We start from the raw sequence: 25,247 nt of genomic DNA, 5'->3' as shown, positions 1-25,247 counted from the left end.
AATATCGCCGATATTATCGGCATTTTGTTCCTTGATCGCACCTCACTTCCAAGGTTTCCAGACCAAGATTCCATCGCCAGAAACAAAGGCTCCTGTTTTCTTCCCCGATGAACCCACCCAGCATGGCTGGGATTCTTGATTGGACCAAACTTACGGCCCTTTGGGCTTGGATCACTTTGGCCTGTAGTAGGGCTTGCACTCGAGGCCCACTACCCTTTGCTCAGCCTAGTTGGGCTATACTATTCCCATGTCCACCCGCATGAAGATCCCATGCACCTCAATACACTTGATCAACGCCCCTACATGGGCTCTTATTGATTTAGGCCTCCAGCTCCATTTATTTTTGGTGTGTTTAGACCTGGCCTCCTCGGCCCGAACCAACCCCAGCCCAATTTTTGGGTTTTGGGCTCCCCGGTTCAATTCTTTTAAAAAGCCCATTAGGGCTTTGGTCCATCCTGGGCCACCAATTATATTGCTTTTTTTTTAGGCATTATGGGTTTTAAAATTTTCACGCAACTTTTAATTTTGGCATGAAGTCTAAATAATTAAATTATAAATTCTATACATATTTGCATATTTTTGTATATATTGCATTTGTTTGCAGGTATTATGAACTTGACGTTCATACTTCCGAACCTGAAGTTTGGCAAAAATGCCATAGAAACCTGAAGTTTCTTAACGTGCAACACTCATGTTGAGACCCACAGTTCTCCATGCTTAAATCCGTTTAAACCAAATGTCTTAGAACCTAAATGTTCTAACTTTGATGTTTATGGAAATTTTATTTCCTAAAACATCAATCACATTCTTGTTTCCGCCATTCAGCATATTGTCGAACCTTAATAAGTTTGATTTCACTGATTTGGAAGTTTCGAATAAAAAACTACTTTATATGGATACAAGACGTGACACCTCGCTTGACTATGACTAGTTGCGATATAATTGTAGCCAATTATGGTATGGAAGAGCTGAATAAGCCCTTGCCATGATCTTCATTCGAAGACTTATGCTTGACGCATATCAAATGGAAGTACCTCATTGCCGAAGACTCCATGGCTCTTTGACTCGCTATGGACTGTTTCAAATCATGCAAAGATGAATTCTTGCTCGAAGCAAAACATGATTAAAACCATTACGTCCATGAATAGGTACAATTCTAAAGTTTATATCCGATCAAATTTTGATTGGAGGAAAATCTTTCTCGTCATTATATATCTAAATTGCTCCTGAAGTAGCAGTATAGAGAGTGGAAGTTACCAAATTCTCGGATCTGATTACTACCACACTTGTGAGAGAAAGGTACCCCAACTATTCGGCTGGGAGCTACCGAACGGTATAGACCCAATTTTGACTGGAGTCTACCGAATGGTGATGCACTGCTTCGATAAGGATGCACCGAAGGGCATGCTCTGCTTCAGCAGAGGTGCACCGAATGGTATTACTCTGCTTCGGCAGAGGCCTACTGAACAGACCCCTCTAGCTTCGGCTAGAGCCTACCGAACCCAAATCTAGGTCTATCTCTCTCTCACAATCCCATTTTCGAGTTTGTTTTACAACATATGGTAGAATCAGGCCTGCCAAGAGGTGGTTTCATGGCCGAAGCATGATCCTTAATACCTAAAACTTCAAGAATAAAGGATAATATTCACAAACCTCAACCCTGCATAATCTAATTCAATTTTGACGAAATAGATCATTATTTATGCTTTTTTATGTGCCTCTACCAATGTTGTTGAGGAGTACCATTCATGTAGTCAATATGTGAGACTAATTTTGCTCCACCTAACACATTTGGATGAGCGAAATTTGACATGGAAGGCCTATTGGCCGACCCCCTTGTATATTTCTTTACTTTGTGAACAATTTATTTTGTTCTCGGATTTAAGATTGGTGTTTAAATGTCACTATTATTCTCGAATAAGAGTTAATTAACGAAAATTACCACATATGACTACAATTAACTCATGCTTAGGTATGTTTTGTGGGGAAGTTAGTTGTTTGATTCTATGCTAACTTCATACCTAATCATCCCCTCACAACCTTTCAGGTTTATCCAACCTGATTGTGGGGCATGGCATTGCCCTATATTGTCCAATGGTACTAAATTTACCATAAAAGTAAGTCTTATACTCACTTGTTCCGGAAGAACGCCTTTTGAGCTTTAAGGATATTCAAGAGCATTATTACCATATTGAAACCAATGTAGAAAATGGAGTAAAATTCCTTCGCATATTACCATATTGCACTTCCTACGAATATAGTCAGAAGCATATTCTAAAGAAAATGGAACGCTTAACGAGTGGATTACACCCATTTAGGCCCATTATATGGCCGGCCAGAAGCCCGCGTCCAAAGGAATTTTCTCTATGGATGTACATTTGGGATATCTAGGATGATCCGTGATGTGCCGTTTTGGGCATCTTCTTACCAGAAGTAAAGACATCATACCTGGAAGCGTATCATGTCTTAGCACCTTCCATCTTTTTTACAAAGGATTCAAATGGGACATTTGTGGACTGATTCAACAACCCTACTTACCATTTATATACTTTATGATATTGGTTGATGCTTTTACACGTTGGTCATACGTGTGGCTGTTGTCCACAAGCTGCATTATCCACATTGGTGGCTCAGATTAACAAGCTCAGGGCTCACCACACTGATTATCTGATCAAACCTATTTGATTGGAAAAGTTTGAGAATTTACATCGAAAACTTTTGATGGATATTGCATGTCGGTTGGGTTTTGAAGTTGAACATCTTGTACCCCATGTTCATAACACCTTCAAATGATTGCGCGATCGATTGGTCATACGTACCAAGTTCCCAATCTCTGCTTTGGGCCATGCAATATTACAAGCAACCATGTTGGTTCGCCTGAGGCCCGTCACGACCCAACCTTCTAAAGCACGTGTTAGTTGGTTACTAGATATAAACCCAACATATCGCATCTGCGCATCTTTGGTTGTGCGGTCTATGTGCCATTTGCACCGCCCTTACATACAAAAGAAAAAATGGGTCATCAGGGAAGGATGGGATTCTATGTCAGTTATGATTCTCCTTCGAATATTCGTTACTTAGAACCTTTGATAGGCTGTCTTTTTACCGCTCATTTTGCAGATTGTCACTTTTATGAGACAGTCTTCCCGTCGTTAGGGGGAGATAAGAACGTCAATGTTCCTAAAGAACGACGTGAATTATTGTGGACATCCCTACTATGTCTCATCTTGATCCTAATCTAGATCGTCAGAGTATAACCAAACATTTCCTCTGATCTAGTAAAAACTGACGAGATCACATATACCAGCTGCAAATGTGCCTGCAAAGATGTGTACCAAATGTATGACGGACCCTCGTACATTGGCGGCTAGCCAATCAATTTGTCATACGCCAGAAGCGTGGCAGATCACTCGATTCGAGGATTCATTTCCCGACACGAACAAATCTGCCCCTCGATCGCTGTCTCAATCCTTTTCATCTCATAAGATTAAATCTGGATTACTCCCAGACCTAAAGTTCATGGTCTAGTATACTAGTTTGGATGAGATATGGAATTGGAATGAGATTATTATAGATAAAGTTTCATTTATATGGTAACCCCTGTCATAAATGAAAAGCAACAATAACGAACCGCGTTCCGTTGATTAGTGTCAACATAGAAATGATTGGTTAACTAAAAGAATCAATTGATGACGAATGAGATGAATGAAATAGTGAGATATGACGCCTTGTGGCACAAGGCTTCTCTCATACGCCATGTGATTGATCGCAGCATTACAAATGTGGTTGTAATATATGGGATCCTGATACAAACCTACATGGAGTTTCCAAAGGACTTACATGTACTGATTCAAATAGTTCTAGACCACAAAAAGACTTTGGCCGTCTGTATGCTAGATGCAAATGAGACATTTACGAAGGGTATGGAGCATAAGGTTCCATATTGGAACATGAGGCGGCCATATCTAAGTACCATTGGCTTTTGTTGTACTTAGCTCAATGCACTAGATCAGACATCTTATATGCTGATAATCTTTTGGTATAAAGCAGCACTGCGCCTACACGCTGCCTCTTAATTGGTGTTAAAGACATTTTTCCGTTACTATGGATTTTGGCTTATCTATCCCTATGCATCTTAGAATATATCACACCCCTTGATCTCGGAATGATGTCTACCTTGTGGGATCTGTTGAATCAAAGCATCTGTTTGACCGCATAAGGTACGTTCCCGAATGGTTATGTCTTTACCATTAAGGAACACCGCAATATCTTGGAGGTCAACTAGATATACCTTTAGTTGTGAAACCTTTGAATCATTCCAAGACTCACTGTATCTCATCACGTGAAAGATATGGTCGAGAACTCTTGTTGAGCATATTCAAACTCTTTGTGATTTTCATCATTCGTTGAGTCCCAACAATGATCCATGAAGACAACGTCATATGTATCGACCAGATCATGATACATCCAACAAGTCAACGCCAAACATATTGTGTCTACATCAGAATGCGCATCAGAATATTGAAGTCAAGCAGTCTAATCCCAAACAACCTTGTCAACGTCTACACGGAGTCAATGCCGAAGTCTACCTTCCAAAAGCTTGTTCGAGGAATTGGTATGCGTAACTTTCTCACTTGTGATGCTTGTAGTTTCATTTGGAAGTTTTGTCAAACTTAAGGGGAGTATCCAGAAGTATACTCGTTTGACCTTAATGTACTCTTGTTCCTACGATTATGAGCATTTTTCCCATTAGGATTTTGCTACCTAACAAGGTTTTGACGAGGTACACATCTTGGGTTGGTCATACCCTTGTGTACGTCCTACTTGTGTCCCAAAGACGTATAGTTTTGACTTAATACAATTTCTCACTTTTCTCCTTTAGCTATGGGCTTTTGTCCCACCTTAGGTTTTTTCATAGCGAGGTTTTGTGAGTATTACTACCCATGCATTCTTCTGTTTGTTTTGAGACTCGCATTCACTACTTATGCCGACTAGACAAGACGACTTCATTAACTACTTCTACATTTGTCTAAAGATCTGATGCATTATCTACTTGAGTATTTGCACACTCAAGGGGGAGTGTTGTGACATATGTTCTAATACATATTGTGATTGTGTAAATCCTAAGTAAAGATAGATTAGGAATCTTTTGGGATCTAGAAGATCTTTTCGAATAGACTTTGTATTACTTGGAGAGCAAGTTTCTCTCCTCCTTATTATTCTAAATAAAGGCACAAGGACTGGGGAATTAACACATAATTTCTCAAGTCTATTCTCCACTTTCTTTCTCTCCATGCCGCACCCCTCAGTTAAATATAGGCCACATCACTTTTAACATTTTGATGAGCATAATTGTTCTTAGCACTTCAAAATAGTTATTTTGCAATCCTTTCTAAATTATTTTTCGAAAAAATTGTTGCAATGATCCATTAACTTTCACCTAATTGGAGCAATGGTCTCTTAACTAAAAATTCATGACCATTGGTCCCTTAACTCATCAAAACGTGCAACTATGACTCTTTTCGTCAACTACATCATAATTTCGTCAAAATGACTCCTGATAAAGGACCATTGCTACAATTGTATTAAAGTTTTAGGACTGTGCTCCATTGGTAGAAGTGGAGAGACCATTTCTCTAATTGGGTTAAAATTGAAGGACTATTGCTAAAAAAAAATTTCATTTGGTTTTCTATATTTGCCCCTTGATTCAGCCTCACGTGTGTGGCACGTGACTCATTTTGACGAAAGTTTTAACGGAGTTGACAAAAATGACCATAGCTACACATTTTGATGAATTAAGGGACCAATGGTCATGAATTTTTAGTTGATGGATCATTACTCCAATTGAGTTAAAATTGAGAGACCATTACTAAAATTTCCTTTTATTTTTCAAAAGTGACCATGGTCCGTCCTCATCCTTAAACATTATAATCGACGATTAATGAGTTCACGACAAGTAAACAGCCGAGAGTCATTAACATTCAAGACATTATTTTTCAAAAATGACAATCATCTGTCTTCATCCTCAAACATTATAATCAAAGGTTGATAATTGTTCGCAACAAGTAAACATCGGAGAGTCATTAACATTCACTTTCACGACATTATTTTTTTAAAATGACAATTATCTTGTTCGCGCAGGAATTTCCCCTGCACAACTCCCCTGGAAGTTGTCATGTTCTTGGCTATTGGGCAAGTTCTTGCTGCTTGGTGCTCTGCAAGAAGAGTTGCCAGTTAGTTCGAATAGTGCCTTTGTCAGGCCTTTGGTGTAGGCTTTGAGGCTCGCAATCGAAACTAGCAAAGATTCGAGCATGCCACTGTTATCTCTATATAACATAATGTTGTATAGGTGTGAGTTAAGTAGATTACTTGCGCCTTAAGTTATTTGACTTCTTTGTTCATCAAACAATTGTCATGGATGGGTTAAGTCTGTATTAAGTTCTTTTTTGCCTTGTAAACAAGTACTTTTGATTCACGACCTTGTATGTCCAAAATGAAGGGGGTTTAGGGCCCTTGTAACTAGTTATTTGTCTAGAGCTTGCTTGAATGAAAATAGGTTCATTAACTTGTCTAGATTTAGTTATAAATGAAGCTTTTAAAGTTGAAAACAGTTAAGAATGGAAAATACATGAAGGGAAAAGCTTTAAATGACAAAATTGCAATATGTAAGTACAAATAAAAGGGGTTCATGCAAGTTTCAACCTTGTCGGGCAAGGTTCAAACTTGTTGCGACCACTCATCTTTAAGTTTACAACAGTTTGTATGGTTTGAAAATGAAAAGTAATAAGAGTTTACTAGAAGGAATGATACTACAACAATTGGGGAACGTAGCATAGCTTCTAAACTTGACAAAAGATTTCTTTCTACGGGGAAAACTATAATTAAGACAGAAGCTGGACAAAATGAAACTTTCTGGGTACAAATTTGGTTTGATAGCAAAGTTTGGTATGTATTTTGATTGATTGTTTGAGTGTCTTCGTCCCTGCTGCTTCATTCTTCATTTATAGGCAGTTTGGCCCGACTGCCCAATTTCCTCTTTTAGCTGATGGCTCCTGGTGGGTAGTGAGCCACTTCTTATTTTATTCATCCACTCCTTTGAAAAGCTACTTTCTTGCTGATAGTGTGGTATTTCTGGAAACCATCACTTCATTCATAGTAAGTGGTCTTTCCCTTTGTTGAAATGGCTTTCTTCTTCTCTTCCTTTCGGGCCTTCTAATTTGTTTGAGCTAGGCTTCTCTTGTTAACTTCATACTCTTAGGTCTTCATTTCCTCAAAGCCCAAAGTTCAAATATTAACCCAAACACATCCGTCTTCATCCTCAAACATTATAATCAACGACTGATAATTATTCACAACAAGTAAATAGCAGAGAGTCTCATTAACATTCACTTTTACGACTGTCTTGGAAGTTGCGACTATCTTTGCTGTGCATAAAGACACAAAGTTCACGTGACCCACCTCCACACATCAGGACCATGCCCGGCCCAGGCTCAGTGCTATCATGGCAACTGTCCAAGGCCCAAAATTGAAATGGGCACCAAAGAACATCCAAATAATTAGGAAATAGGTATAAAAAAAAAATATAATCCAAGAGCCCAAAATAACATAGAACGCCCAGGTTTTTCCATTCCACCTCACCCCCTAGAAACACACAATTATAAAATTTTAAGACAAAAATACCCCTTATCTTTTTTAATATTTACACCATCTAAATCATAAAACAAACCCTAAAATTCTATAGAAAGTTCCGAACACTGCTGCTAGTGGGGATGGAAGCAGTAATGTAACATTCTTTAGAGCTGTTCTATTAGTTCGAAGAGGAAGGGTACACTTTACTGTTCTGTTAGGCATTAATACACTGTATTTGCGTTTAAAAGACCACTTATTTGAATGAGACAGAATGCCTCTTTGTTCATTGTGGAAAGTGATTATTGAGAATTTCAAAGTTCACATTTTGTTATACAATCAAGTCAGCTTCTTAGTTTTTATATTATCTGTCTACATAATACATATTATATTAATTGTAGAAGAGAAATTTTTTCAAGTTCTCATTGTAGCTAAAGGATATAATAAGTGGCAACCAGTAAGGCTGCCTGAACACTTTGGGAACGTTCTTTGGTTTTTAATTGTATTTGACGTATTCTATTTTGTTTTCTGTTGTTTCCGGGCACAGTATGATGAAGCACGTGAGTATGTTGAGAGAGCTAGGAAATGCTTGGCAACAGAGCTTGCTGCTTTGGTGAGTCTTCTATATTTTTTTTCATTATATTATGAGTTCATGTGATTGAGTTTCACGTGATGGGGTTGAAGCATTCAGTTGGGATTTAGAAATAATGACCATATTGATTTCAATGCTAATATATTGTCTATGCTGAATGGTTATGTATGAGTGCACGAAACTAAATTTACTTAATCCAAAGTAAAGGTTTGTGGGGTTCTGAGCTTTTACAGAAAAGGGGGTTAATCTACCAGTTTGGGACCTTTGCGCAAATGTGATTGATACGAAACATTAATTACTTGTCTTTGTGGATTTGCAGATGGATACCAGTGAAGATTTCGAAAGTATTTTTCTGGAAATATTGCACAGGGAGATTTGTGTTGGCCAATCCTTACAAGTTCAGAGGTAGATTGATTTAATACCTCTATTTTATATGATTGGATGAATATCTGATTGGATTGGGATGTATTGGATGTGTGTTTAATGCGTTATGTGATTGGTTTTTTTTCTTGCAGCTGCTACACCAAAACAAATTAGAGAGTTAATGAAGGTCGATGGGCTTACTAATGATGAAGTCAAAAGCCATTTACAGGTTTGTATATGTGATTATCCATCTGTTTTGGATCATAATTTGGTTGATGTGAATAAAATTTTACACATACATGACAGAAATTGGAAGCCATTTTGCATGCTATTAGTGATGAATATTTTTACACATACATGTGATTATCCTCGTTAACTATTTTTGTTTAAACATATGTTTCCGTATTAAAAAATGCACATTTTGAACTTTCGTACTGGGCACAAAAACCTCAGAACTGGCCCTGATCAGGACACACCCAAATCTCTTGTCCTTGAGCACGTGACCTCACACCCAAACCGTGGGACGCACACGTTTTCCGCATGGTTTCACTTGCTCACCTCACACACATACTGCACCCCCACACGCCTCGCACGTGTGACAATCCCCCAAACACGCTCGCACCTCGCACGTGTGACAATCCCCCGAGCGTGAGCGCCCCCTCCTCACATGCTCGCATGCTTCTCCTTCCCCATCCTTCTCCCGCCCAACCCCACCCGCCCGTCTCCGACCCCACTTCCTCCGTCTTTCTCTTCGGAGTCCCGACCTACTCCTCGTCAGACGACGCCGTAATATTTATTTCCGACCACCGGAAAATTCGGGTACGGATTCCGGTGAAGCAGCTAGGGCTTCTGAAAGGGGGAAGAGAAGATGAATCGGGTAGAAAATGGGACTGGGAGCTCTGAATGAGGACGATGAGGTGGAATTCGAGGAGAAAATGGAGAATTTCGGCCAATGTGGAGTCAATTGCTAGAATTCGGCCGTCCCAGCTGGTTTAAGAAGGTAATTCAGTTCACTACTTGGAAAAGTTTTACTTTTTGGTCATGTTTGGCTTCTGAGAAAATTGAAAAGCTTTCTCGGTTGTGACTTGTGTGGAAAGTAATAGAGAATAAGCGCCTTGTTTGGCTGCTGAGAAAATTTGAGCTCAAGTCAACCTCATTAGAGCCAAATAGGTGTAAACAGTCAATTTATTAGGTTCTGTGTCTCTGTAATTTTGAACTGTCGTAGAATTATTAATGTGAGATATGTCTAATTTTCAGAGTTTCGATTTTTAACAGAAAATTGAGCAGGATCGTTTCTGCATTGTTGAGAAAAATCTAATCCTTCAAGTGGTTATGTAGGAAATTAAGCAGTGATGGTTTCTACATTCATGACAGAAGGATCAAGAAGCTAATATAATCAGGGGGTTTAAAGCGTAGGATAAACGAATAAGGAGATTCTGGAAAAGGGACTTCAGAAGTTAATCACAAGTGAAGAAGATGATGACGAAGAAATGGAGATGGACTTGAAAGAAGAGGATGATGGCGATAATGAAGATGGAGAGAAGCATGTTGATGCCTCCCAAATGATGGCGGGGGTTGATGGAGAAATGCCAACAATAAGCAATAATAATACCCGTTTGGAACAGCACCATCAATTTCAAGAACAAGTGGGGACTTCTGGAGGGGGAGGAGCTAGGAGGTGTAGACCCATGGAAGAGAAGGAGAGAACCAAGTTAAGAGAATGGCAGCACAGGGCAATCACAGCGAGGATCTTAGCAGGGTTACGGAGGCATGGAATTTATAATCTTAGAGTTAGGGCTGATATCAATGATGTAATTGCAGCTTTGGCTAGGGAAGCTGGCTGGGTTGTTCTTCCAGATGGAACAAGATTTCCTTCAAAATCTCAGGTTCTTCTCTCGCAAGGAAGAAGCTTATTCATCCTATTTTGAATATTTTAGCTTTTTTATTTTTTAAATTTATAAACATGACACTCCAGTTAGAAGATGCGATTACGGGACAGAGGTTCAGGGCCAAAGGGGTAGAGGAAGACCTAGGAAGACCTAGGAAGACTTTGGAAGAGACTCTAAGAAAAGACTTAGAGTACTTGCATCTAACAGAAGACGTGGCACAGAACCGAGTGCAATGGCGTTCTAGGATTCATACAGCCGAGCCCACTTAGTGGGAAAAGGCTTTGTCGTTGTTGTTGTTGTATGAACATGACTACATATTTGGTTGCTTTTAATGTCATGCATGTTTGCTGAAATGTTTAAAAATTGATTTCTTCCTATAAAAAGAAAAAATTGATCTTCATGTGGTTCATGCACTGGCTGATCTTAGATCATGAGTGCATGTTTGGTTTTGGCCTCCTTAATGTAGCTGTAGATGACATTTTATGCATCTTATTTTGATTCTCATTGTAGACAAATTTCAGAAAAAACCTAAATGGGAATGTTTATATTGAACTTTTACAGGGCCCAAGGCTGGCTGGTGTCAATTCTGCGGCAGTGACTTGACGTACTCCTGCTTCCCTTAAAGGAGTTACTGCTGGCTTTCAGAGCCCTGGGGAGCTTAATGCTTGCAGCTTGCAACACCAAAGGTGTTTATTTACCCAGTTTATCACCTTATGATCTCCTCTCAAGTGCTCGGTCCCAAGGTTCATCCATTGTTGGAGATGGAGCAGGTCAAACAGAGAGTCATCTTCTTATTGGTGGCTCCATGTATAATGTTGGCAACAAACAGGTACTATGACAAGAAAATCTACAGGCTATGTTTCTATGCCTGCCAAAATATAAAAAATCACAAAATTGTTTTACAACACAACATCATGCTTTGTGGGTTCCGTCATGTATGGCATCATGTGTGACGTATTTTTTGATAATTCAGTGGTGGTATGCGTTTCCGGATATATCTCTTGGTATGCAGGTGTTGAATTCTCTTATATGGTCATTCTTTGTACTACCTTGGTTAATTTTGTTATCACATATCACGCAGTTGTTAAATAGCACAAATAGCGGTAGCCTTTGTTAGCAATGTATGGAAGCACGACTCTGCATTTATACTATCTTCATTTATGCTTATAACTGCACTGCAATTTACTATGACCCCATAAGTAGTGAAATACTATTTTTCATATTGTTCATTTAATTTGTAGTAATGAATAGTTTGAATGCTAAGTTATTGCTTCCTAAGTTGGGCAGTGTCACATCCTTCAATGCACATTAATTCTTGTTTGTAGATTGTTGACATACCCCTGAAGTTACAAGAACGTGATTTCTCCAGCACCGCGTACATTCCAGTTTATGTAATGCTACCAGTGAGTTCTGTAACCTTACTAATATTCTTTTACTATGCAAGTTAAATTGTTGGTTTTCTGTTTTTTAATATGTTTGCTTTTGTACTCTATATCTTGCATTAGAGGTTGCCATGTCAAGGAGCTCAAGTTTTGCTTAATAAATAGCGGTTGTTTTTAAGCTTAGTCTCTAATCTTTATGCTCTTTATCATGTCTTTTATTTTGGTTGCAGCTAGGTGTCATTAATATGAAGTGTGAGCTGGTTGATCCAGATGGTCTACTAAAGCAGCTAAGGGTATTGAAATCAGTTAATGTAGATGGCTTTATGGTTGATTGCTGGTCGGGAATAGTAGAGAGACATGCTCCACAGGAGTATAATTGGAATGGATACAAGAGGCTCTTTCAGATGGTGCGCGAGCTTAAGCTGAAGCTACAGGTCTGTTTTATATAAATAAGTTTTTTTCACTTGCAAAAGCTTTTTCAGTGGCCATATAAATAACACATGTGGTCAATTGTTTTGCCATCTTTTGGTAATTGTTATTCTTTCCATGGTTGTCCTGTAATGCTTGGCAAAGTTTTGAGATTTTCTCTCTACAATGTGGGAACCAAGGAATTCACTTCCCTTTCATGCTTTGAATTCACTCTCTAAGTCTGGAGATTATATAATCATTTGGGCATGGTTGCTTTTGTTAGTTCTTCTGAAATTTATTGTGGGTCTGATGGGCAACTTCTGTGTTTAGGGTTGTGATTTCATTTCATGAATGTGGAGGCAATGTTGGTGATGATGTATGTATTCCACTGCCTCATTGGGTGGCTGAAATTGGTAGAAGCAACCCTGACATATTTTTCACCGATAGAGAGGGAAGACGTAATCCTGAATGCCTTTCATGGGGAATTGACAAGAAACGAGTTTTAAGAGGCCGGATGGCTGTCGAGGTCAAACCATTAAAATTGGTGGTAATTGAACTCTTTGTATGTCAAACCATTAGCACCTATTAATCCATACACTTCTTTTTCAGTATTATTGTACCGTTTTTTATTGGAATTAGAACGCTTTTCAGTATTATTGTACCGTTTTTTAACATACATGAAAGTTGAATTTTTGAAATCTGATATTTGAAAAAGATAAAATCCATAGAAAAAAGTAGGAACTTACTTTGAAGTGTGGCCGAAGAATTCAAATAATACCAAAGGCAAAACCATCCATGTTGAATTTAAAGTTTCAAGTTTTAAGCCCAAGTAGTGGAGATCAATCAGATAAGGGGAGTTGGTTTTGACGCCTTGGAAATTGGGAGGCTTTTATTTTGAGTTGTCCCGTTTCTTCTTCCTCCGCTTCTTCTTCGATTGCTTCGCCTAATTCCCCATCTTCTTGCCTTGCAAATTTTTCCAAAACCCAGTCTAGCACAGCAAAGATCCTTGAAAACGTTGCCGGCTCACCAGGTCAAATTTTTCGTTTTTTTTTTCCAGCAATTGCACTATTATTTGATTCCTTCTATTGGTCTCTCTCTCTCTCTCTCTCTCTCTCTCTCTCTCTCTCTCTCTCTCTCTTCCCTCACGCTCTCTTGCCTTCTCTCTCTTTCAGATTTTATGTTGTCGCCCTCCTCTTCTACGCGGTGTAGGGAAACAGTGACGAATAATTTTTTAACAGAACCGTCTAGTTCGCCTCCGAGACCGCCTAGCCCACCCAGTCGGCCGCCTAGACACCGCCTAATACCCTTGCTGATTTATTGAACGTTTTTGGAAAAATCGCAGCGGCTGTCCGACGCCCCGTGCCTAGGTGCCGCCTAGGCTACTGCCTTGACCACGTTTTAGAACACTGCTATTATAAAAAATAAAAAAAAATCCTTATTGCCCAATTGCTTGGGCATTTATTACCTTATGGGGTGAAGTTGCTCTTATGGATTCAATATGCATATTGTCCGATTTGATAATTTCTAGTGACATCGGGTTTTTGCATCAACATTATGAGAAATTTTTTAGTGTGCTGGAAACACCATCCGATACATCAGGTGTTATAATATAATTGATTGATTTTTTTTTTCTTTTCTTTTTCAAGTATTCAACTAATTGTATTATTACACTTACTGTACCAGACCGTGTACCTCACGCATGAAAAATCTCTCCAACACTACTGCAATGGAACATAATAATTGCCCTGGGCAAGGCCCACACTTGCAAGCTTATATAGTTTTTTTTAATATTTTGATTTTTAAATTTGGTGACACACTGACTACAAAATGAAGATAGTTGGAAGGCCCATTTAGACGACTAAACAAATTTTGGTTTAATTTTAGATCATCAAATTCCAAAACCCATTTGATTTGGGTTACTGGCAGTGGACTATAAAAGCAACATTTTGTGATCTCCTATTGGGCCTAGAATTATGCATTTTAATTTCACGAAGCCTAAATTTTATCGTTCGAAATCGTTGGTCATAAAAGTGTGTGCTTTAAATTTCAATTTATTTATTTATCATTCGCATGAAATATCAATTCGAAATCACCACAGGTCTAGCTGCTAAGACAATCTCCAAAAGAGATGTCAAAAATGTCACATAACATATAACAGTAACAAACGACGTATTATTTATTCTGACTGAGATGTCAAAAACTGCCTTCAAATATGGTTTTTGTTATTTCCAAAGTCATTCTACTTGCCTTACCTTAAATGCTATCATATTTATTTATTATTTTATTATTTTTAAACCAACGTCAACCCAACTTTTATTATTTAAAACAAAAAAAAAACATAAATGAAGCAATAAATTTTGGCATTTTAAGTGGAAAAAAAATATTAACAATATGTCAAATTATCAAGTCAGCCAACATATTCAAATTGCGTACTGTTGCTGGAGCAAGAAACTTGGGAGAGAACGACATTTCTGTGGCTGTGGCTTTAGCATTGAGGAATGCTCTTTTGTTGTCTAAAGGAAGGGGCTTGGAGAACGTTTGTATGGAAGGTGACTCTAAACTAGTCATTGATATTATTACAAGCTTTCTTATTGGATTGTAGAAGACATCAAGTGGTTGGGAACTGCTTTTTGACTCCATTTCTTGGAATCACGTTTACATGAGGCAAATTTCTTTGCGAATGTGGTCATTAGCACTGAATTTAATTTTAATAATTTCCATGTTCAGAATAACTTTACATTATGTGGCAAGAAAAGTTTTCTTATTCAACTGTATTGGAATTGGTTGTGACTGTCGTCACACTATTTAGTGATTTATTTTTTCTTAAAAAAAAAAAAAGAAAAAAAAAAGCCCAATTGCCTGTTTCGTTTCTTTGAGCTGAAATAACTGTATCTTAGATCTGTAAACATCATCACAGGTTCTCTTCCCGCCACTCCACCTGTTTGGTTCCCGAGAAAACTTTCTGGAAAATGAAAAGCAAAATCGCCTTACACCGCCACTCCACTTCCCCTACAAAGTTCCCTGCAGAGTAAAACATCAGTGGCTGCCGATTCCGAAAGATTCAGAATGGCACAGTTCTCATCTCCTCAAGTATCCCATACGCTGAGGCTGCCACGCCCGCCGGGTGCTTGTTGCAAAGCGACGACAATGGCTTCCTTGTCGTCCAGCGGGAAGACCGCGATAGCTTCGCTGAAGCTCTCTCAGGGTCTTTGGGGCTCGCCGGAGCTCAATTTGTGCCCTCTGAGACTATTCGGGAGTGATCCGTCTCGGAGTTTCGCCGTGGTGAGAGACAGTGCTGAGGGGACTGTGGTGGGTGAAAATGTTGATCACAACAAGGTGAGGATGTAACACCAACTCCTCTGTTTTGAAGTCAGTTTTGAATTTCAGAATTTAATTTTGGGGTGCTTTGTTTGGAGGAATTGTTTTTGTGCTGTAATAATTTGAAATTTGGAACCTTTTTCTGGTTTGATGATAGGTTGAAGACTCTTCGCTGGAAAAGTTTGAGGAGCGTGATTTTACCGGCACGCCGTATGTTCCTGTATTATAAAATATGATCCTAATTGATCGTCTTGTATTATAAAAGACTGTCTAGCAGCATACGTGTTACTTGTATATTTGTACTTAGTTTTTAATCATTCTCTTGTCAAATTGTTAGATTGTTAATCGAGACTGTCGATTAAGTGAAATCATGTTTGAATGTGTGATCCCGATTAACAATTTAGCAAGTAAACACATTTTTGTTGGGTTTGACCATTCAAATCATAGTGAGACTCATGCACAAAAATTGCTGTTCGATTTTTTGTTTTTAATCTTGTTCATGTTGATGCTATCTTTTTGTACAAGTCATGGCTAACTGTAGTTGTTCTTGTGTTTCGTGGTGGGCGAAACTGTCAATTGGGTGTGATCAATATGAACTCCGAGCTAGTTGAGCTACAAGCTCTGCGAAATCAGCTACAAGTGTTGAAGTTGGTTGGTGTTGATGGTGTTATGGTTGATTGCTGGTGGGGAATCGTAGAGGCACACAGTCTGCAGGGATATAATTGGAGTGGCTACAAGAAACTATTCCAAATTGTGCGCGATCTTAACCTTAAGTTACAGGTGAGTGGTATATACTTATACTAGCATTTTCTTTTTTCTCTTTGCTTGTGTATTACAATTTTTCTCTTCATCGTCTGTTTCTTGTTTCCTTTCAGTAGTCATGTCAATTACAGTGCCGAATTTCAGATTTTCGGTTTTTACAGATGTTAACCTGCACTAATCTGACAATTTGGGTTTTTTCTTTCTTTTAGAACTGATAATGTTAAGCATCCTCGTACAATGAATGATTCTGGAAGTATCACGTTTGTCTCCGACATGATGCACTTTTGTTGCTGTAGGACATAAATCTGTTACTTAAATTGATTAAACCCTTTTGTGAAGTTAAACTTGGGAATCAAATTTCATCATACTGTTGATCCTTAACGTTGTAAACATATACTGCTTAGCCTCACTATGGGCTAGCAATAATATGGTTCAAACTCGCCTTTGGTGAGAATCGAACCTAAGACCTCTCACTTACCTAAGACCTCTCACTTACAACTGAAAAGGAATACCACTAGACCGTAGTACTAAATGTGTGACTAGCCCTCGTCTTAGGTAAAGGGCATAATAGTCTTGAGTAGATTGCTGAAAAGTAATACACTGCTAGCTTTTCTTTTTGTAAATTAGTTTGCGAGACTATCAGTTAAAACTCATTTTAAATAAGAGAAAGATTTTCTGCTTTACATTTTTCCTTTGAATATGCATTTTGGATATGGTGTGCATTGTCTTACTCTATATTGCTGTAGGTCGTGATGTCATTCCACGAATGTGGAGGCAATGTCGGGGATGATGTACATATTCCACTTCCTCACTGGGTGACAGAAATTGGCCAAAAGAATCCTGATATATTTTTAACTAATAAAGAAGGGAAACGCAACACTGAATGTCTCACGTGGGAAATTGATAAAGAGCGGGTTTTAAGAGGGCGCACTGCTGTTGAGGTATAGTATTCGAGAATTACTTAGTTATGCTGGTCTTTTAATTTCTATGGATTGCCATAGCCCTAATGTCATTTGTACTAAATCATTCACTTGTACTCACTAAAGGAGAGCTTGAACCTATGTACTTGTGTAAACCCTTCACAATTAATGAGAACTCCTCTATTCCGTGGACGTAGCCAATCTGGGTGAACCACGTACATCTTGTGTTTGCTTTCCTATCTCTATCCATTTATATACTTATCCACACTAATGACCGGAGCAATCTAGCGAAGATCACAAAAAGCGACCGTTTTCGCTACCTAGGATCTATCTTGCAAGAGAACGGAGAATTAGATGGAGATCTCAACCATAGAATACAAGCTGGATGGATGAAGTGTAAGAGTGCATCCGGCATGTTGTGTGACCGTCGTAGGCCACTGAAGCTCAAGAGAAAATTTTATAGGACGGCAATAAGGCCAATGATGTTGTATGGCACAGAATGTTGGGCGGTGAAACATCAACACGTACACAAAATGGGTGTAGCGGAAATGAGGATGCTTCGTGGGATGTGTGGGCACACGAGAAATGATAAGATTGGGAATGAGGATATCCGAGGTAAAGTAGGAGTAGCCGAAATTGAAGGAAAGATGAGAGAAAATCGGTTCCGGTGATTTGGACATGTGCAAAGAAGGCCTACTGACTCTCCGGTTCGAAAATGTGACTACGGGACAGAGGTTCAGGGCCGAAGGGGTAGAGGAAGACCTAGGAAAACTTTGGAAGAGACTCTAAGAAAAGACTTAGAGTACTTGGATCTAACGGAAGACATGACACAAAACCGAGCGCAATAGCGTTCTAGGATTCATATAGCCGACCCCACTTAGTGGGAAAAGGCTTTGTTGTTGTTGTTGTTGTTGTTGCCATAGCTCCTTTCCTATATTTGACTTCTTTTACATGTTCCACTCATCTTTTAAAAGAAACTATTGCTAAACCTATTCCAGCTTTATATGTTCTTTATTTCTAAGAACTTTCCTTTTGTATACCATAAGAATCAGACCCTATGCATTCTTACTGTTTGATGGTGAGAGTTTCTATTCTGTTATTTTATAATGGAACCAATGCAGGTTTACTTCAACTACATGAGGAGCTTCAGAGTTGAATTTGATGAGTTTTTTGAGGAAGGAATAATATCAGAAATTGAAGTTGGATTAGGTCCGTGTGGAGAGCTACGGTATCCTTCTTATCCTGAACAGCATGGTTGGAAATATCCTGGTATTGGTGAATTCCAGGTACCTTAATAAATGGTGATCATTCCTTTCATTAGTGGCATGCATGATAGCTAGGAGTTGACAGTTATTTCTAAATGTTAAGTTAGTAGCCCTTCATTCATCTGTAATTATGACCTTAAGCCAGTAGCTCATTTGATTTTTTACTTCTATCTGAACTTTGAAATAGTTCTCTGATTCAACCTGGTTCGGTGCAGTGTTATGACCGATACTTGATGAAGAATCTGACGCAGGCTGCAGAAGCAAGGGGCCACTCCTTCTGGGCCAGAGTACTAGATAATGCAGGCTCTTATAATTCCCAACCACATGAGACAGGGTTTTTCCGTGACGGAGGTGATTATGATAGCTACTATGGCAGATTCTTTCTTAATTGGTACTCCCGTGTTTTGATTGATCATGGTGACCGTGTACTTGCTCTGGCCAATTTAGCTTTTGAAGGCACACGCATTGCTACAAAGGTGAGTCACTTTACTGGACATTGGTTCTACACAGGTTTCTTTTTTTTCGTTTTTTGTGGAGTTTCTTTATTTGATTTATGAGCAGGTATCAGGTATCAGGTACAAGACTGCCAGCCATCCTGCTGAATTAACGGCTATATTTTACAACTCCTGCAATCGTGATGGGTATGCGCCAATTTCAGCAATGTTAAAAAAGCATGAGGCTGCTCTGAATTTCACATGTGTTGAAATGCGCATATTAGACCAACATGAGGGCTTTCCGGAAGCACTGGCAGACCCCGAGGGATTAGTTTGGCAGGTAAGCACAGAAACTCATGTGTAATTACTTCCTGGATTTTAAGCATATGTAAATTTAGCAATAAATATAAATCACCACCACCATTCGGAAAAGTGAGCATCCGGGTTGGCTGGATGAGCAGAAACTTAAAAAGCATCAATTAGAATTTTGAGCTGAATATGCATATTTCTTTTATTCTTGGGAAGGTGGCCACATTAAGTTTCCGAGTCAGTTGCTAATTTTTGAATAATGAATCTGCCCAAATTCATTTTTCTCCGGCTGTCTAACAAATACTTTAAAAAAATTCTAACTAACATGGGCAAGCAACACTGGATCAAGAGGGGCGGGTCTGTTGCTACATGTGAAATGTCAGTCTCCTTTGGATTATGTACCGAAATATTATCTGTGTATCCTTTTTGTTTTCTTTTTTATAATGTTTTTGGATTTCATTTTTTTTCAGGTGCTGAATGCTGCATGGGATGCTAACATTCCAGTTGCTAGTGAGAATGCTCTTATTTGCTTTGACAGAGAAGGCTACAACAAGATATTAGAAAATGCTAAGCCCTGGAACGATCCAGATGGCAGGCATTTATCAGCATTTACCTATCTCAGATTAAGCCCAGTTCTGATTGAGAGGCATAACTTAATGGAGTTCGAACGATTTGTCAAGAGAATGCATGGTAAGAGTTGTAAGACAACATGGTTCTCTTCTCGTATGCACAAACTCGGAAATATTTCATTTTATAGCGAGAAAAATGAGTAATACAATGCACTCTTTGGGACGTCCTCTTGTACTCTCAGAAAGTTTTTATTTCTCATATTATGTTGCGTTGCTTGGTTGCACCCTTTGAAGACCCCTGCATAAGCCAAAATCAGGTAGCTCGGATAAGCCCTAAGTACAAGCCTTCTCTCTAAAACTTGAGCTTATACTAGAAGCTGAAGTCCAATTAATGAAATAATGTAGCGTCGAACGTATATTCTTAGATTCATGTATGCTTGTGTGCGTGCAAGCATACATGCTATAAAAGAGAGTTTTATAGCATTCTACAGGTTTGATGTATTAACCGATAAACTATAGTTACAAACTTGTAACCAATGATGGTAATTTATAAGATATTTCCATTCCAAATCTCACAAATGCATACTCATGTCATGAGCCTTTTTTTTAGCTTTGAAGTTACTAGAAGTGACGAGAAAGAAAACAAACAACACCCTACTTGCAAGTGATTCTAGATCAGCACAACAACGATGGTTGTTTGTGTTTTTGCACGAAGTGGGTTATATGTCAATGTTACTCGTGTGCATGGGTGACACAGATATATGACCCACACCGCATGAATAATTTGTGCAATTTGACCAATTTTCAATTAGAGATGGGGACGATTGATTGTATTGGCATTGTATGATCAATAATGTTGTTCAATGCCATTAATATAACACAATGGGTATCATTTTTAAATGGTGGGGAATTCAGTGATGCAAAACTTTAGAATAATAAAAAATTATGACTTTTTAAGTCTTTTGGAAGAACAAGATTTGCAGGTTCACAGTTGGAATAATGAAATTTCCACACAATTAAAACAGAAGTCTCACTTTCTAATCGATAGAGATTCTTGTGTATGACTTGTGACACATGACACTTTTATTACGGTTTAAAAAAGCATAAGGGGAATTTGTGTGTGTATACCACATAGATAGGTGATCCTCATGTCAAGCACCAAATTTTGTCCAAAATGTGACTCCATACTTGGTTCATTTTATTTCCTATTGATCAAATTGAGTTCAATTATTATGTATATCATAAGAGGTTTGGGGTGAAACCCAAATATCATGTTCTTCTTCATCAATGCCTTGTCCATTGGGGAGAAGCCAAAAAATAGATGGACAAGACTGTGATAAAGAAGAAGCTCATTAAGCTCGTGAAAGGTAGGCCATGGCAATCCGTGCAAATGGGCAGATGAGAAGAACAAAAATAAGACAACCTTTCAATGCTTGATAAGCTAGTCAGTCTACTATAGAGGACCACGTTCTTCAGTATAAACCTCGAATAATAGTTCTTCACTAATTAAATCGCTTTAAAGTAAGAATTTATAATACATTATTTCACTTTTATAACTAAGAACTTGATCATCACCTAGCTGCCAAAGAACATGTTAGCTCTACGTTAGAACATATTGGGTCTTGAATGTCACCCACAGCCACAGGAGTCTCTTGTGGGCATAGGGAAGGCCTGGGGGGCATTTGCAGACATTTAACATCTCCCCCAAGCATCTCGATGACTTTGTGCATCGAAGGGCGATCAGTTGGTTTCATTTGAATGCACCACAAGGCAGTTATAACCATCTTTCTGATTACATTCTTTTCCTCCTCTGTTACATTGTCCATCTCCAAGTCATGTCCCACATTATACTGATCGTATACCCACAGTGGGAAGTAGATTTGGCTTGAATGCTCTACCGTTGTATTCAAATTCTTCCTTCTGCTTGCCATTTCCATCAACAACATTCCGAAACTATAGACATCGGCCTTGTGTGAGACGCCTCCAATATTTTTGTAGAACAATTCAGGAGCAATATATCCCATTGTCCCCCTCGCTGCCGTCAACGTGACAATGCTATTATCTACAGGATACAACTTTGCTAGCCCAAAGTCAGAAACCTTTGCTTTGAAGTTCTCATCAAGAAGAATATTATGAGGCTTGATATCGAAATGGAGAATTTGCATTGTGCAGCCTTGATGTAGATACTCAATCCCTTGACCCACTCCAAGAGAAATCTCATACATTTTGTTGATGGATAAAGGGGTACTTCTTTCTTTGGAATAAATGTATTTATCAAGAGAGCCATTAGCCATGAACTCATATACTAGAGCACGCTTTGATCCCTCAACACAATAACCAACGAGTCGCACCACATTGACATGGTGAATCCTTCCAATGGTAGCTATTTCACTAATGAAATCTTGGCCATTAGCTTTGGATTTGCCCAGAACTTTAATTGCTACAAAATGGCCGCTGCGTAACTTTCCTTTAAATACTGAGCCATAGCCGCCTTCGCCCAACTTATCCTTAAACTTGCGAGTCATCTTCTTGATGTCCGAGTAAGAGTACCTTATAGGCATGAAGTTCTTATCGCGTTGCAGAAAGTCTTCTATTGTACTATACATTGACAAATGTCTTCTTCGCCATTTATAGACTAAAAATACAGCCGTAATTGGAATGCCAAACAATAGTCTTGCTGGAAAAAATAAGCCTGCGAAAAAATATATCACCAAAAGAATCATAAGAAACTTATATGTTAGATCCACACTACTTTCAACTTTCTTCAACTTCTTTTGTTTCTAAATTACATTTTACTTTGTTTCATCATGACAAGTTGAAATCTACACACACACACACATATACAACTAACAATTCAAGCTTTTCTTACAGATGCCCATCAGTATTTCCCATCCATGCACTGCAACAAAATAGCAAAGAGTAAAAGCCAATTATATCAACGGCTATAAGTTTGAAAAGTGAACAAGAATCAAAGACTTGACAACATATATGCAAGAAATACAAGCTCTGTCTTACCGATGGAATGGAATGGAAACCATCGAGGAAAGTATCCTGCAATAAATACCAAACAAAATTCAGCAACGGCAAAACACTAGACTACATAGACAGGCTAGCATTTGAAGAGACAATCCTTACCAAGATCCGCGGTTTCACTCAGAAAATAACCTACAGTAGTGAAAAAAATACACAACATTAGCAATACCGCAACGAGTCTTCTTTAGTGTTAAATCATCAAGTTTTGAAACATATATTTTCAGCGAGTCCTACAATTACGCATTTGGTATATAACCAACAAGTGAATGCCAAATTTCAAAGATGATCTAGTTTACTGCCCGCCATGTTTACTTATAGGGTAATTATTCACAACATTAACTTATCCGTTACAACATCAGATATCCGTCTCCTTATTCGTCAATTTGTTTGTTAATTGCTGATGTAATAGACGCGGAACCCACTCCCTCACCCAACTGAATTGAAAAATGAATTAAATATTAATAATTTCAAAAACCTTTGCACACTGCTACACGCTAGTGTGCGAGACTATTCAAAAACCTTAATTTCTTACTATTTAGTTTATCAATTCAATTGGGCAAGAAAGTGGCTCACAACAGCAACGTCATTATTTAACAGACAAAAATATGATAAGAATACGAAATTCTAATATTGCAACGAATTTATAAATTGATGTATAATGTTGCAATATTAAAAAAAATGAGATACGAGTTTGTTATGTGACATAATTTACTCCTACTTGTAATTTGTTGGAAGAGGATAAAAGTTGAAATCTAACTACAAAAGTTAGAGGCTTGTATATACTCTAAAGTTGTAAATATTGAATTTTAAAGAGAAACAAAAAGGAGAGATTTATTTTCTTTATTTTTGTTTTGGAGAGGGACCACTTACGGATTTGAACCCATGCATATCGAAAGAAACCTACAGTAAAAGAATAAAACAACATTAGCATAACAACCGTTAGAAAATAAAATTCAAGTTTCTGCCATTTGTTGATACCTGTACAGCATTAGCATATATAAGAAATAAAGCAACATAATTCATTTGTCATATAATTGACTGCAAAATTGGGATATAGTTTTGGGAAATGGCCATTATATAAGAAAAATGGTAAATTATACTTTACCACCTCTCAAGTTTGGAATCGATTTCAATTCCTTATAACATCTTTAAAACATTTTACTTTCATATCTTAAGTACCATTTTATTTCAATATAGTACATCCGTTACATTTTTCATCCATTGATCCGTTAAAAGCTGACGTAATTGCTACATTTGTGCCTTGACTGCCAAATTTATGTTACATGATAAAAAAATTATTTTTTATTTATTTAAAAATAAATAATTAAAAAAGATTTTGTTGTTATTGTTGTTGTTAAAAATAAATAATTAAAAAAGTTATTAATTTAAAAAAAAACAAAAAACAAAAAAAAACAAAAAAAAAAACAAACAAACCCATCTTCTTCCCCGACCCTCCCACCCCACCCCACCCCACCCCACCCCCAAGCGAGAGTTGCAGAAGACACATAGAGGTGCCCCCACGGAGACAAGGAGAAGAAGACGGATCGGGTCTTGTAGCTGCTTTCTCCTTCTCCCTCTCTCAGTCCACTTCTCTTCTCTCTCTAGAATTCCCCTTGCTTTGACTGAGGTCTCCACTCACAATGATCGCAAGGACTGCTGCCTCATCGTCGATGGTAAGGTAAGCTTCTAGCTCCTTCTAAGCTGGGGTTTTCAGTTAAATTTGGGGATTTTGCATCTGGGTTTTAATTTGAGGGTTTCAGTGTGTGATTGAATCTGGGTTTTACTCTGATTGGATCTGTGTGAAGTGCTTTTGTTTCGTCCTGAGAATTCAATTCCACCCCCCCCCCCTTTTGATTTTGGGGTTTTGGGTTGAACAACTGGGTTTTTTGGGGTTTTGGGTGGGGTGGGGTGGGGGGATGGTGGGTTTGGGTTGCAGGGATGGTGGGCGGAGAAGAAGATGGCTTTTGGGTTTTTTTTTTTTTTTTTTTTTTTTAAATTAATAACTTTTTAAATTAATTATTTTTAAATGTATAAAAAAATAATTATTTTGCCACACAAATTTGGCAACCACGTGGTATAACTGTGATAGTCATGTCAGCTTTTAACATGTCAATGGATATAAAATGTAATTGAGGTACTATATTGAAATAAAATAGTACTTGAGGTATGAAAAATGAAATGTTTTAAATATGTTGTAAAGAATTGACATAAACCCCAAACTTGAAAGTGTAATTTACCCTAAGAAAAACAATTAAAAGTGTTTAGCTGTAATAGAAATATAGACAACAACCACAATATAAACAGTCTTAATAGGATGAAATGTTTATCTCTTTATATAGTTCAGATAACCTCATAAATATTGTATTATTAAGATATT

General features: G+C 38.1%; 5 protein-coding genes and 1 pseudogene across 5 annotated transcripts in view; 4 read left to right on the top strand and 2 right to left on the bottom strand.

The window, feature by feature from the left end:
* LOC126631713 (rust resistance kinase Lr10-like) overlaps positions 1-22,997 on the bottom strand; it is a 73,650-nt gene extending 50,653 nt beyond the window's left edge. The window contains exons 1-2 of the mRNA XM_050301852.1: positions 22,973-22,997; positions 22,853-22,888 (exon numbers count right to left, since the gene is read on the bottom strand). The gene's annotated coding sequence lies outside the window, so the exon portion shown is untranslated. The remainder of the gene's footprint in view (positions 1-22,852; positions 22,889-22,972) is intronic.
* LOC126612702 (uncharacterized) lies at positions 4,507-8,907 on the top strand. The gene is made up of 6 exons (XM_050281142.1): positions 4,507-4,615; positions 6,142-6,233; positions 7,742-7,825; positions 8,174-8,239; positions 8,538-8,623; positions 8,734-8,907. The coding sequence occupies exons 1-6, from the start codon at positions 4,507-4,509 to the stop codon at positions 8,753-8,755; spliced, it is 459 nt and encodes a 152-aa protein (XP_050137099.1). The 3' UTR covers positions 8,756-8,907.
* The window catches only part of LOC126631438 (beta-amylase 2, chloroplastic-like), a 109,147-nt gene continuing 93,738 nt past the window's right edge, over positions 9,839-25,247 (top strand). Inside the window, exon 1 of the mRNA XM_050301581.1 lies at positions 9,839-9,936. The gene's annotated coding sequence lies outside the window, so the exon portion shown is untranslated. The remainder of the gene's footprint in view (positions 9,937-25,247) is intronic.
* On the top strand, positions 10,072-13,997 carry LOC126612626 (beta-amylase 7-like). Its single transcript, XM_050281103.1, has 6 exons — positions 10,072-10,467; positions 11,096-11,299; positions 11,444-11,512; positions 11,796-11,873; positions 12,083-12,286; positions 13,944-13,997. The coding sequence occupies exons 1-6, from the start codon at positions 10,072-10,074 to the stop codon at positions 13,995-13,997; spliced, it is 1,005 nt and encodes a 334-aa protein (XP_050137060.1).
* The window catches only part of LOC126631901 (beta-amylase 2, chloroplastic-like), a 67,684-nt pseudogene continuing 57,636 nt past the window's right edge, over positions 15,200-25,247 (top strand).
* Positions 21,316-25,247, bottom strand: part of LOC126631626 (rust resistance kinase Lr10-like) — a 69,142-nt gene continuing 65,210 nt past the window's right edge. Inside the window, exon 6 of the mRNA XM_050301753.1 lies at positions 21,316-21,412. Within this exon, the coding sequence (XP_050157710.1) occupies positions 21,409-21,412 (4 nt within the window). The 3' untranslated portion in view covers positions 21,316-21,408. The remainder of the gene's footprint in view (positions 21,413-25,247) is intronic.

The sequence above is a fragment of the Malus sylvestris genome, chromosome 1, assembly GCF_916048215.2.
Source record: "Malus sylvestris chromosome 1, drMalSylv7.2, whole genome shotgun sequence".
Classification (NCBI taxonomy): domain Eukaryota; kingdom Viridiplantae; phylum Streptophyta; class Magnoliopsida; order Rosales; family Rosaceae; genus Malus; species Malus sylvestris.
Note: the sequence above shows the minus strand (reverse complement) of the source record. Positions and strands in the feature narration are given on the sequence as shown.

Coding starts and splice junctions, on each gene's coding strand:
- LOC126612702 (XM_050281142.1), top strand. CDS start 4,507: ATGCGCATCAGAATATTGAAGTCAAGCAGTCTAATCCCAAACAACCTT. Junction 7,826..8,173: donor TATTAGTTCGAAGAGGAAGG/GTACACTTTACT, acceptor TTCCGGGCACAG/TATGATGAAGCACGTGAGTA. Junction 8,624..8,733: donor CAATCCTTACAAGTTCAGAG/GTAGATTGATTT, acceptor TTTTTCTTGCAG/CTGCTACACCAAAACAAATT.
- LOC126612626 (XM_050281103.1), top strand. CDS start 10,072: ATGGAGATGGACTTGAAAGAAGAGGATGATGGCGATAATGAAGATGGA. Junction 10,468..11,095: donor GATTTCCTTCAAAATCTCAG/GTTCTTCTCTCG, acceptor CTTCCCTTAAAG/GAGTTACTGCTGGCTTTCAG. Junction 12,287..13,943: donor AGCTTAAGCTGAAGCTACAG/GTCTGTTTTATA, acceptor TTACTGTACCAG/ACCGTGTACCTCACGCATGA.